Below are 13012 nucleotides of genomic sequence, written 5' to 3'. Positions count from 1 at the left end.
CCCAGCTTTCTGCAGCCCTGCCAAGCCCCCTCCTGCAGTGGGAGTGGGGAGCTCACAGCTGTGTGGGTGAGCATCCAGGCCAGGGCTGGTGAGGTGCCGAAGCCCTGACCCCAGGCAGGAAGGTGGGGTGGTCTCCCTCCAGTCTCCGTATTAGCTACTCTCGTGTCTGTTGTGGGGGTGAGGGCTCATCGTCCATTGGACTGAGGGTCCCCAAGGGCAAGGGCTGTGCCTGCCTGATCAGACAGGGAGCTCTGGGCAGACAGAAGCCCTGTCTCCTCCATCAGACTGGTTGCTCCTCAAGCATATACTTTGCGAGCCTCTCCCTGGTTTCCGTTCCATTCACTGGGAGCTTCCCAGGAACAGGGGGCGGGGCGGGCCTGACTTCTTTATCAGATTAGTTACCCCTGGGGGGTAAGGGTCACGGCTCCCACGTGGGTTAGAGGAATACCACCAAGAACAGGGTGTGTGCCCTTCCGGACAGATTGGCGCATCTCCCTCGTAGAGCAGGGAATTCCTCAGGGCCAGAGCCAAGTCTCCCTCTCAGTTTGGGGTTTCTCTGATGGTAGGCATCGTGTCTCCATCGTCAAACTGGAAGATCCCTTAGGGAGAGTCTGTGCCTCCCCCCGTGAGACGAGGAGGCCCCTGATGGTAGGTGTCCTGCCTGCCGCCTTCACACTGGAGGATGCCCTAAGAAAAAGTCTGTGCTACCCCCTCTTAGGATGTTCCCTGGGACTCAGCCCCTACCTGCCCCACCTGACTGGCATTTCACCCACAGTGGGAAGAGGTGAGCGGCTACGATGAGAACATGAACACGATCCGCACGTACCAGGTGTGCAATGTGTTTGAGTCGAGCCAGAACAACTGGCTACGGACCAAGTTCATCCGGCGCCGGGGCGCCCATCGCATCCACGTGGAGATGAAGTTCTCGGTGCGTGACTGCAGTAGCATCCCCAGCGTGCCTGGCTCCTGCAAGGAGACCTTCAACCTCTATTACTACGAGGCCGACTTCGACTCGGCCACCAAGACCTTCCCCACCTGGATGGAGAACCCGTGGGTGAAGGTGGACACCATTGCCGCCGACGAGAGCTTCTCCCAGGTGGACCTGGGCGGCCGGGTCATGAAGATCAACACCGAGGTGCGGAGTTTCGGGCCCGTGTCCCGCAGCGGCTTCTACCTGGCCTTCCAGGACTACGGCGGCTGCATGTCCCTCATTGCTGTGCGCGTCTTCTACCGCAAGTGCCCCCGCATCATCCAGAACGGTGCCGTCTTCCAGGAGACGCTGTCAGGGGCGGAGAGCACGTCGCTGGTGGCCGCCCGGGGCAGCTGCATCGCCAACGCAGAAGAGGTGGATGTGCCCATCAAGCTCTACTGCAATGGGGACGGCGAGTGGCTGGTGCCCATCGGGCGCTGCATGTGCAAGGCGGGCTTCGAGGCCGTGGAGAATGGCACCGTCTGCCGAGGTAAGGGCCGCAGTGGGACAGGTGCCCCCGCCAAGCACGTGGCATAGGTATCGGCTGCAGCCTTGAGCCTGGCCACTGGGAGGGCAAGCTGGTCTGGGCAGAGGCCTGGAGCTGACCGGGAGGCCCTCTGCAGCCAGAGTTTCTGGATCTGTAGCCATGGTTCAGCTTCTTGAATGGTGGTATGTGCAGATACTGCAGGGGGTGTGCCCGCTGGTTTTCATTGGTGTGAGGATAAACGTTTCTCATTTTAACTATTATGTGAATGTTAATGATAGCAAGTGGTACTTTGTTTCTTGATTTACAAGCCAGCCCAACACCAAAGAGGGGCACAGGATAAGGAGGGGCTGGGCTGGTTTTCTTTTTAAGAAAATGTGTACGCCGTAGTAAATAACTTCGATAAGATAATATTCGTTGAACTTTTGTTGTGTCAGTCAGTATAGGCCAAGCCATGCTGAAGTGACAAAACAGTAAAAGTTTATATTGCACTTAATGCTACATGTCCATCACGAGTCAGCTTGGAAAAATGTGTCAGTCCTAGTAAATAATATTGATAAGATCATGTTCATTGAGCATTTGCTGTATCAGTAAGTACAGGCCAAGTCATGCTGAAGTAACAAAACAATAAATGTTTATTTCCCACATGTCCATCATGAGTCAGCTTGGGATTCTTCCCTCTGGAAGCCAAGCTGATGGAGGAGCCACTCTTTGGAATGTTGTGATCACCAGGCAGAAGGAAAGAGAAAGTATGACAGATTGTATATGGGCTCTAAAGCACCCCCAGCACCGCTGAATGGCTCATACGTCATGCCTGTCCACATTTCAGTGGCCAAGGCAAGTATGTGATTACTTCCAATTCAGAGAGATGGGAAAGTGCAGCCCCACTGTGAGCTATTTTTACTGTGTGCTGAGCACTTTACGTGTCGAATTCTTTTAATCCTCACAAGAACCCTATGAAGGAACTTGCCATCTTTTAGGAAGAAGTCACAGCTCAGAGAGTTCATACACTGAGTAAGCAGAGATGGCCTGTGGGCTTACCAGGTCATGTGATTCCAAACCACCCTTTTAACCTCTGTGCCCCTTAAGTTAATTTAAGGGAAAATGTTAAGTAAACAATAGTACAGGTGGTATTTGATGACAGCCAAGAGTCACAAAACTGCTTTGCACATGGAAGAAGTTTTAAGAGGTACTGCATGGTGGTGAGAAGAATATAAAGGTAGACAGAGCTGAGTTCAAATCCCAGCCCTGCCAGTTACTAGCTGGATATCTTGAACCAAGTGTGAAACCCTCTCTCACAGGATAGTTGTGAGGATTCAAGACCTCAAAACATGTGAAACACTTATAGTGGCTTTTGGTATACAGTAAAACCTAATAAATGTTAACTAAATGAGATGCTACATATAAAGCCCATCATGGCACAGATTCTCTGCACTGTGAGTTGTGGTGGTGGATGGTGATGGTATAGGAGACTTGAAGCCTACTTGTGCCAGTTCCTCTTGCCTTCCCGATTGGAATTGAATCCTGGAGTGTTCCAAATGCTAGTCCAGGAGCCTTGAAAGCCAGTTAAAATTTAGCTTGGGGAAGCTAGAGTGATCCTCACCTTTATGAAATTCTATCACATCCACCATCTCTGCGATGCCTCCCTCCAGCCCTCGGAGGAAGCATGTTAAAGATTCCTGGGAGGAGAAGAGGGTGTGTGAGAGACAGGAGCAGTGGCCTTTGGGGAAGCTGCTGCAGTGATCTTAGAAGATGATGACGCCGGGACTGGGCATCCCCAGTGCCAGGGAATAGGAGGGGTACAGTCGAGGGGTGTTTTGGCAGTGAACCAATGAGATGTGGAGACAAGTTGGAAAGAGAGCAAGGAGAGGACTCAGAGGGAACCAGAAATTCCAGTTTACAGAGCCTTGATGATCTTGGGAAAGAAATGGGGAAACGGGGAGAAAAGGCTGATTTCTTGGGGAAGACAACACATCTGGTTTTCTATACTTGACTGTGAAAATGCACCACCTTGGGAGACGGCAGAGGGTGAGACAGGCTGTGGGGAACAGAATCAGTCCCTCACTGTCCACTGGTTATTCACTCATCCAACCTTCCCCGTGCCTCCTCTGTATCAGACCTTGTGCTGAGCACCAGGTAAGACGGAAGAATCCAGCTGTGGCCTTACCTTCTAGGAGTTCATGGTCTAGCAGAGCAGACCAACTGTAAATGAACAAGAGTGAGAGAGTGTCAGATTTGTTTTAATAGGAATGGCCCAGGCCATCCTGGGCACAAAAACAGGGAGGGCTTCAGAGAGGAGGTGGCATTGGAGCTGAGTCTTGGGAGAGGGAGGTATTGACCAGGTGGCCTAGGCCTTCTGGAGGTTGGATTGGCATAAACAAAGGCCTGGAGACATGAATCAGTGTGACTCATTAGAGGGACTGGTCAGTTGTTTGGTGTGGCTGTGGCTCAGGGCACAAGGAGGGATGTAAGAAGAACCATGGTTGGAGCGGTGCCTAGATGAGGAGGTGTATTAGTTATCCATTGCTGCATAGCAAGTTACCCCCATATTTAGCAGTTTAAAACAGAAAGCACGTGGCATCTCACAGTTTCTTAGGGTCGGGAATCAGGCATGGCTTGATGGATGGGTGCCTCTCACTTAGGGTCTCTCCTGAGGTTGCAGGTAGGCTGACACCTAGGGCTGCAGTTTTATCTGGAGGTTTGACCAGGGAGGGATCTGCTTCCATGTTCCTGCAAGTGGTTGTTGGCAGGCCTCAGTCCCTCCCACATGGGTCTCTTGCATGTGCAGTGGCTTCCCCAGAGTATGAAAGAGAGAGTACCCAAGACAGAAGCCACAATCTTTTGATCATCTCGTTTTCAGAAGGGACGTTGCATTACTTCTCCCATGTTCTCTTCATTAAAAGTAAGTCACCCGATTCAGTCTTTGCTCCAGGGGAGGGAATTACATGGGGGTGTGAACGCCAGGAGGTAGGGTCACTGGGGCCATGGCAGAGGTTGCCTGTCACAGGATCAGAGTCTGGGCTGCTTCTTGCAAGTGGTGGGGGCTCGAGGTAATATGAGGGCAGGGTGTGTCCAGGGCTAGCCTCCCCACTACCCTCAACCCCCAGACCAGGCCCAGCCTAGCCCCGCTGGCTGCTGGGCGTGAGTGGAGGCCAGTCAGGGTGTGATTAATGAGCTCAGGGAGCCAGAAGGACACCAGCTGCTGTCGTGGCCTGTGTGCAGCCACCCAGATGTGGGACTGCTTCAGCCCAAGCCACGGAGGCGCTGGCCCCGCCAGCCCGGGACGTGTAGGAATGGTAATTACAGCTCACATCCAAGTGGTCAGCAGAGTGCTCTCCCATCTCCAGCTCAGGGATTCTCCACCTTTTCTGTGCCTCCCTCCAGAACCATTGGCAAGTTTATTAAAATGCAGATTCCTGGGTCTGGTGCAAACCTCGTCCCAGGTCTGGTTCTGTGCCTCGGGGGTGATGCCAAGAATCAGCATCTTTTAAACAAGCAGCCCTGGGGCTTCTACAACAGGACTCTTAGCTTAGACACATGATGTGTTAACACATCCTTGGCCGGACCAAGCAGGACTCAAGGCCAGGCAATGACCACAGGCCCGGCCCCACCCCCACCCCAGGGAGTATCCACCCTAAAGTGTGGGAGGGGACATTAACAGAATCTCTGGGAGGGTGTGGTTTGGAAAGATCCATTTAATATTGAAGCATAATTTGATGGGAAAATAATCCATTGCTTTCTCAAAGAAATACAAGTTAGAGAAAACTTGGCAGAGAAGGAGTAGGTGAGTCCTCTTGGGGCGTGGCAGCGATCCCAGGAGTGGGCCATGGTGAATAATGATGGACTGGCTATTCCTGAAACTATGGGCTAAACTGATTCAATCGGACCAACTTGCTCTGGAGCCTATTGTGCACAGGGCACAGTGGGGAGGGGCCCAGTTAACCCCTCAACCAGCATGTCCTGGGCACCTTCTGTGCACCAGTTAGCCTTCTAACAGGTATTCATCGAGTACCTTCTATGAGCCAGGCATATGCCAGTCCTAGGGAACATCAAAGTGGACAAGAGGGCACATTCACTGCCCTCCCAGAATTTTTGGTCCAGATGGGTGGACAGAGGAAGATGGAGGAAATAAAGTAAATAAACAAGTAAATAGTTACAAACTGTGAGGAGTGAAAAGAAAAATGTAAGGTGTAACAGTAGAGATCAGAAGGAGGACCTGCTTTAGCAAGGTGATTCGGAGAAGGCTTCTTGGAAGAGGTGTCATTCGAACTGACTAGGGCTGAACTGGGTGGTTGGAAGAGAGTGCCTGAGACTCAGGGTTTGGCTTCAAGTGGCTCCTGGGTGAGCAGAGGATTCAGACACAAAGGAACAAGGCGAGCGTGGTCCTTCCAGAAATGAGATCTGTCCTGGCCAAGTACTTTGACAGAAGAAGGCCATCTTTTCTGATGGGACATCTGGGAGGGCTTCAAGGAGGAGGTGGCATTTGAAGTAAGCCTTCAAGAGTAAGTAGGATTTGGATGGGTGGAGGGAGGGGAGGAACTCATGGTCAAGAAGCCTCATGAACAAAGGCCCGTGGTGTGACAGTACAGGGCATGTTTGGTGGGTGTCCAGAGCCCTGCTGGGAGCAGGGCTGGGGCACAGCTTTCTCCTCTTGATTCATCTATTCACAGTTCGCTGACTGCCTAATCTGAGCCTGCACTGGCCACAGAGATACCAGCTGGGAGACTCCGGGGACTATCTGCAGAAGAACTCTGCCTTCTCCCCCTACCCTGGTCCCCAGCCCCCTCGGTAGCCCAGTCCCCACTGGGGCTTGCCACCAGTGGATCTGCTGGGGCCGGGGATCAGGGGGCAGGAGGGTGGCCCGGGAATTCCGCCCCCCCAAACTCTGCAGCAGCTGCTCCACCCAAGCCCTGAGTCTGTTTGCCTGACTCTTTCCAGATGTTGATGGGGCTGATTGGGAACGTGTCCCAGCCTCAGTTTCTCCAAGTTTTATCTTGGCCTCTCCTTCCCTAATGAAACTCCTACTTGCCCCTCCCTGCCCATGTGTGGGCGCCTCCCCCCAGCCCAGCAACCACTGGGGACCCTGCCCTTCTCTCTCTCCCAATGGCAGACGTGCGTCTCAAAGGGGTCTGGAGGGAGTTCCACAGTGAGTGTGATCTCTGTGATGCTCTCAGGGTGTAATGGGATTTTTAATATTTAGCTTGGACAGGGAGAGGGGCTGCGAGCCAGCGGGTTGGAGGGGTGAGGGGATGGCGGGGTTGGGGGGGATGGTTGCACACACATGTTGATCAGCTGGCTCCAGCTCAGACTTCCCAGCTCCCAGCTGCCCCCGGCTTCCCCTCCCAGCCTCTCCTTCTCCTCCCCCTGCCCTGCTTGGCAGCCCCTGGCCCTGCTTTCTCCCCCACCCATGGCCTCTCCTTGACCTTGGTCTTGGAGACCTGGTTTCAAACCCCAGTCCTGCCTCTTGCTAGCTATGACCTTGGGCAAGCCATGGACCCTCTCCTGATCTTTGTTTTCTCATCTGCAAAACAGAATAAACAGATGGACTGCTGTGCAGAGTAAAGGAGAAAATACCTAGAAAAGTGTCAGAAAAATAAGGACTTTTACAAACTTGCCTGTGAGCTTTTTTTTTTTTCTCTCCCAATGAGTTTTTATTTTGAGGAAAAAATAACTTTTCCTTATCACAGAAGCAATACAGGTTATTTGCAGAATCTTTAGAAATTACTGATAAGCCAAAAGGAGAAAATTAAAATAACACAGAGAATAACCACTGTTAGCAGACTGATGTGGATCCTTCGAGGTGTATTTATGTGTATTTACATATATTGATTTTTTTAAAAGAAAAAAATAGATTCCTTCTGGGAATACATGAGGACTTTTGACTTACTAATATTTTGTAGGCGTTTTTCCATGTCATGTTGGATCATGTGGGAAGGCTCTTAGAATTCCATAGGCTATCTGTACCATAATTTTTTTTACCAATCCTCTGGTGATCCACATGTAGATTGCTTAGTTTTTCACTATCTTAAATGCTGAGATGAATTTCATGGTCCCTCTGCCTTTCTGCACTGTTCCTGGTATTTGCATAGGATACGTCTCCAGGCATGGAATTGTGGGGTCAAAGGGTATGTACTTATTTTTTAGAGCTTTTGGGTCACATTGCCAGATTGCCCTCCAGAAACACTGGGCTGAGTTACCCTCCTGGCAGCAGCCTTCAGGAGTGTCAGTTTCCCCACATACTCACCAGCATGGGATATTATGCCTGTGGCTTTATTTTCTGTTTTAGTTATAGAATCCTGTGCTTCCCTAGCCTCGGCAGGGAGGGGCCGGGGCCCAGAGAGGACAGAGCTGGAGCCTGGACCATCCTCAGGGTGGCCTCCTTCCCACCCTGCTCTCAGCTCCAGCCCTTCCCGCAGAGGCTGGCCCAGGGGCCCAGCTGTGTCTGGTGAGTCTGTGGGGGTGGGGTGCGGTCAGTCTCGGGGTGAAGAGGAGGGAGGCGTCCAGCTGGCAAGGCCCGTGCTGGGAAAGGGGTGTGAGTGTTGGAATGCTGGGGGAGGAAAAGCCCAGACCCCCCCCCCCCCAGAAAGTTCTGCAGCATCTCTTCAAGGGCAGGGTGGAGACACCCAGCTTGGGGAGGGGGAAGGGTCATAGATAACCCCTCTAGACCCCAGACTCAGGCCAGGGCTGAGACCACACACACCAGCCTTTGGGGAAGGGGATTGGATGGGAATCCTGTCCAATACACTCAGGCTATTCCAGTCTCTGCTTTTAAAAATTAAAAGTACCTCTCCCTCCCCACATCCCCTTTCCTCTATGCTCTCAAAGGATCTATTTTTATTCATGACTATCCATCCATCTCTCCATCAATTGATCTATCTGTTTATCTACCTACCCAGCCAGCCATCATCCATTCACTGAACTCCAGCTTCTGATTTTATTTGCTTCTTGGAGAATCTTCGTATAGAGGACCAAGAAGCTAACACACAGTAAATCACACTCCTTGGGTACCTACTGTGTGCCTGTCCCTGGATCAGGTGTAGGGACTGCAGATATGAGGAAGGACCTTCTTGCCCTCCTAACGTTTCCAGTCTGGTATAGGGGAGATGGCTCCATCTGTAACTATAGCCTTGGGGCACTCTGGAGGAAGTCAGGAGACAGCTGGGGAGGCTTCCTGGAGGTGGAGCCATTTTCCCAGGGCTTTGGAGAATGGGAGGAGTTGGGGGCAGAAATTAGTCCAGAAAAAAGATAGTCAGAAATGATACTGGTGTTTTTGTTTTTAACCCTGGTCTCTCAGTGCCTCTCAGCCTTCTGGGAGACAGGGGGCATGGGAGAAGTCTTCTTAGCCAAGGGAGAAAGGCAGAGGGGCTGTCAGCACTTTAGTTTCACCCTGTCCAAGGGCTGAATGAGGCAGAGGCTGAAAGGAGTCTGGAGGACTGGAGAAGGCCAGAGCTGAGGGTGAAAGGTACCTCCGGTGTGCCCAGCTCTGTGTTACATCCTGTGCTCTATTGTCTTATTAAATCTTCGGTTGGTATGATGAGCTCCATTTGCAAATGAGGCTGAGGTCCAGAGAGGCTCGGCAAGTCTTCCAATGCCACACAGCCAGCAGCAAGTAGCAGAGGCAGACTGTGAACCCAGCTTCCTCCAGTTTGCTGGGACAACTGATTACCTAGGAGTGGGCAGATATCTGGAGGTGCCCTGCCCTGCCCACCTCCTGATTACCCAGGGGCCTCTGAGATGGCAGAAGTAAAGAGAGTTTGACAGATAACCAGCTTGGGGGTGGGGGGGTGGGGCCACGTGTGAGATTGTAAGACCTCATAGGAAAGAGGGGGCAGCTGAAGGGCTTCCAAGGGGAAGAGGGAAGCTCGTGGCTGGGCTGTGGAGGGCGAGTTGCTTTCGTATCAAGAGATGTTAGCAGGATGGAGCACGTTCCCAGGGCAGAGGCTCAGGGGTGGGGAAGCCCCCCATGGGCCTCCTCTCTTCATGCCAAGCCATGAAAGGGGTGCACCCACCCCAGTTAACCTCTGGCCAGAGAGAAGGGGCCCACCACCGCCAGCCTCCACACAGCATTGACCAAGTGCTTGTGTCATGCTGCCTTCCTGCCCGTTACCTCCTGGGATCCCCCCATCAGATTAGGAAACGGAGACCAAGGGCCAGCCATCCCACCCTCGTAGGCGGCTGAGGCAGGTGTGCACTCTTGTGCTTCCTACTTCTGATATCCTTTGCTTCTTGGAGGTGTCAGAAAGGCTTGGTAGGGACTTCCCTGGTGGTCCAGTGGCTAAGAAGCTGCACTCCCAATGCAGGGGTCCCCAGGATTCGATCTCTGGTCAGGGACCTAGATCCCACATGCCGCAACTAAACATCCTGTATGCCGCAACAAAGAGCGAAGCTCCCGAGTGTTGCAGCTAAGACCCAGCACATCCAAGGATCTCCTATGGACCAGGCAGCTCCCTGCTGAGGGTCTCATCGATCCCCGTCACAGGTTTAGCATCCTCATCCCTGCTTCACAGAAGAGGAAACAGGCTCAGAGAGGAGAAGCAACTAGTCCTCGGTGACACAGTTAGGAAGGGATAGGATCTGAACCCAGGTCATCTGACCCTGGAGCCCCTCTCTCAGCCCCAGACTGACCCGGGACCCCGAAGGCATCAGGTTGAAGGTTTTGGTCGCAGGCTGCCTCCAGAACACTCCAGCAGGACTATAAACAGCTGGGGGAAGTTCCCCTCCCTCCAGCGGCTGCCTTTTCATCTGGCTGGGCTTCGGGATCTGGCGAGAGGAGCCCATTTATTGAGGAAGTTTATGCATTTAACAGTTTAAGCCTTTCTAAGCCTGTGGTACAACAGGATTTCGGAGCCGTTAACAATTCTGTGTGGTTAAGAGATTTTCATTGCTCTGCGGCAGCTGGCTCGGGCCCCACAGGCCCCGTTCTGGCCTCTACCCTCGCCCTGCTGGGGCACCTTCTCCCTGGGGCCCTTTGTCCTCAGCCCCCATCCTGCTGTTTCTCCCTGCTCCCCTCATTCCTAGTGCCTAGGGATGAACTTTGACCTCAGAGGGGAGCTGAGGTCCAGAGAGGGGAGGGGAGCTGCCCAAGGCCACACAGCAGGTGAGAGGCTTGAACTGAGACCTGCCTGGCAAAGCTTCAGTCCCTTCCCACACCCTAGACTGCCTTCCTTGGGTAGGGGAGGGTGGTGGGAGGATGTTCTATTGTTAATTCCCTTCTGGCAGGACTTACGAACCACCCGAACCGCCCGCCTCAACATCAGCATCTCTTCTCTACCAGGGCTTTGGGAACAGGGTGGGGGTGGGGAGACTTGCCCAGATTCACTCACCTTGCCAGGTATCGAGTTGGAATCAGAACTCAGGCCTAATGAGAATTCTTCACACAGTACAAAATGAGGTTTGTTGTTTGTTTTGTTTTTCCATTGCTTGTCAGGGGGTGGGGAGGGAATGCCATTTGTAATTATAATGTCTTACATATGTACAGTATTTATTTACTTACACTCTGCCTCATTCCAGAAAAAGATTAGAGGCTGCTTTTGTGTAGCATTTGGTCTCACCCTATGAGATACTTTGATCTGAATGATACCCACATGAGAGAAGCAAGGCGAAGATTATTAGCGCCATTTTAGAGGCAAGAAAAACGGAAACCAAGAGGGGACCGGGCTTTCCCAGGGTCACAGTGCCCTTTGGTGGCAGAGACGGGACTAGAACCCAGTGCTCCGGCCTCCTAGGCCCAGGCTCTCACGGGGGCCCCTTGTCGTCCCCGCGATGCTCTGTCAGATGGCCCCCACCCTTTACCTCCACCTCTGCAGGAACAAGACCCCAGGAACCCCTGGAACCACAGGAGACCTTGGTCTCCACCCCACCAGAGAGGTAGCCTGGAAGAGTTCCTCACGGCCCGAGGACACATGGTTTATGTGAAGAGGAAGGTGTGGGTGGGTTTGGCAGGGTGTGAGCCAGCCCCTGACAACCATACAGATAAACGGGCCCCAGGGGTCCCCTGAGGGGTGGGCGGGCCTTCAGACTCCTACCCTCTCTGCTCCCTCCAGCTCTTTGCTCCTTCACCAGGCCTTCCCAGTCTTTCTCCGTGGAACCCCATCCATGGTGGTTGGATGATACTGTTGTTTCCATCCCGAGGATTTATTTCCTGATCATGCTGACCCAGGAGAGGGTCACAGACTCAAGGGCTCCCATATCACTGGCATCCAGACACGGTACATGAACTTTGCCTGTTGCCCTCTTGGCACCCCCTAAACAAAGGGGCCAAGACAACTGCTCACCAGCTTCATGCTTATACAAACTGAGGCCCCAAGACGTTAGACAAGATGGCTTATCCAGAGACCCAGCAGTCAAACTCCGGGTCCAGTCCCCCGCTCCCGATACCTCCCACTGGGCCCTGATTGTGAATACCGGAGACAAGAGCCCAGGGAGGCAGGGAACATGCATTGGTTGAGCACACACTGTGTGCCAGGCCTTCTGCCTTAGGCTTGGTGTAGAATTCTGGATCCCTGCAGTCCCCAGAAGTTGGGTACGGTTGTTATTTTCATTTTATAGAGGATGAATCGGAGACTCAAAGAGGTTAAATAAATCAGCTTGGGATCACACAGCTAATGAATGGTGGAGCCAGCCCTGAAATCCAAAACCTGCTGTCTTCCCACTGGAATATTTGTGCATTTCATTGTGAGTGAAATATTTTCACAATCTTTATCTCATTTGATTCTTGACAGCCCTAGGAAGTAAGAGGGATCTTATCCCCACTGTTGAGCTGAGGACATTAAGGCTCAGTGAGGTGAGGTACGCTGCCTGAGGCTCACAGCTAGGAAGGGTCGGAGCTGGGACTAGTGCTGGGCCACTGGGTCAGTTTGACTCTGACACCCAGGCTGTGTGACCCTCCCAGCCTCTTCCTGATAACTCTTGTTCTGAGAGCTCTCTTGAACACATTCATATCAGACCGCTGCCCCATCGTTCCACTAAAACTGCTCATAATCAAGGCCTTGTCCTTGTTTTCACTTGCTCAGTAGTGTCTGACTCTTTGCGACCCCATGGACTGCAGCATGCCAGGCTTCCCTATCCGTCACTATCTCCTGGAGCTTGTTCAAACTCATGTCTATTGAGTCAGTGATGCCATCCAACCATCTCATCCTTTGTCATCCCCTTCTCTTCCCACCTTCAATCTTTCCCAGCATCAAGGTCTTGTGCAGTGAGCTGGCTCTTCGCATCAGGTGGCCAAGGTATCGGAGCTTCAGCATCAGTCCTTCCAGTGAATATTCAGGGTTGATTTCCTTTAGGATGGACTGGTTGGATCTCCTTGCTGTCCAAGGGACTCTCAAGAGTCTTATCCAGTGCTACAGTTCAAAAGCATCAATTCTTTGGCTCTCAGCCTTCTTTATGGTCCAACTCTCACATGAGTGACACCCATGACACCAATCCGTTGGTCAGTTCCCAGGCCTCAGCTTCCGCAGGGGCGTGTGACAGAGAGACCACTGTCTCCTGGTGTCCCTGATGCTTTGCAGGTGCTTTGTGGCCAGTTCCTCCTTTGTGGCCACCTCCCAGCTCTCTACCCC

The 13012-nt window shown here is 52.6% G+C and overlaps 1 protein-coding gene across 1 annotated transcript in view; it reads left to right on the top strand.

Moving 5' to 3' along the window:
• Positions 1-13012, top strand: part of EPHB2 (EPH receptor B2) — a 219125-nt gene that overhangs the window by 79137 nt on the left and 126976 nt on the right. Inside the window, exon 3 of the mRNA XM_081574545.1 lies at positions 776-1460. Within this exon, the coding sequence (XP_081430671.1) occupies positions 776-1460 (685 nt within the window). The remainder of the gene's footprint in view (positions 1-775; positions 1461-13012) is intronic.

The sequence above is a fragment of the Giraffa tippelskirchi genome, chromosome 3, assembly GCF_054371585.1.
Source record: "Giraffa tippelskirchi isolate mGirTip1 chromosome 3, T2T-mGirTip1v1.2.pri, whole genome shotgun sequence".
NCBI classification, from domain to species: Eukaryota; Metazoa; Chordata; class Mammalia; order Artiodactyla; family Giraffidae; genus Giraffa; species Giraffa tippelskirchi.
The sequence above is the reverse complement of the archived record's forward strand: the minus strand, read 5'-3'. Positions and strand labels throughout refer to the sequence as shown.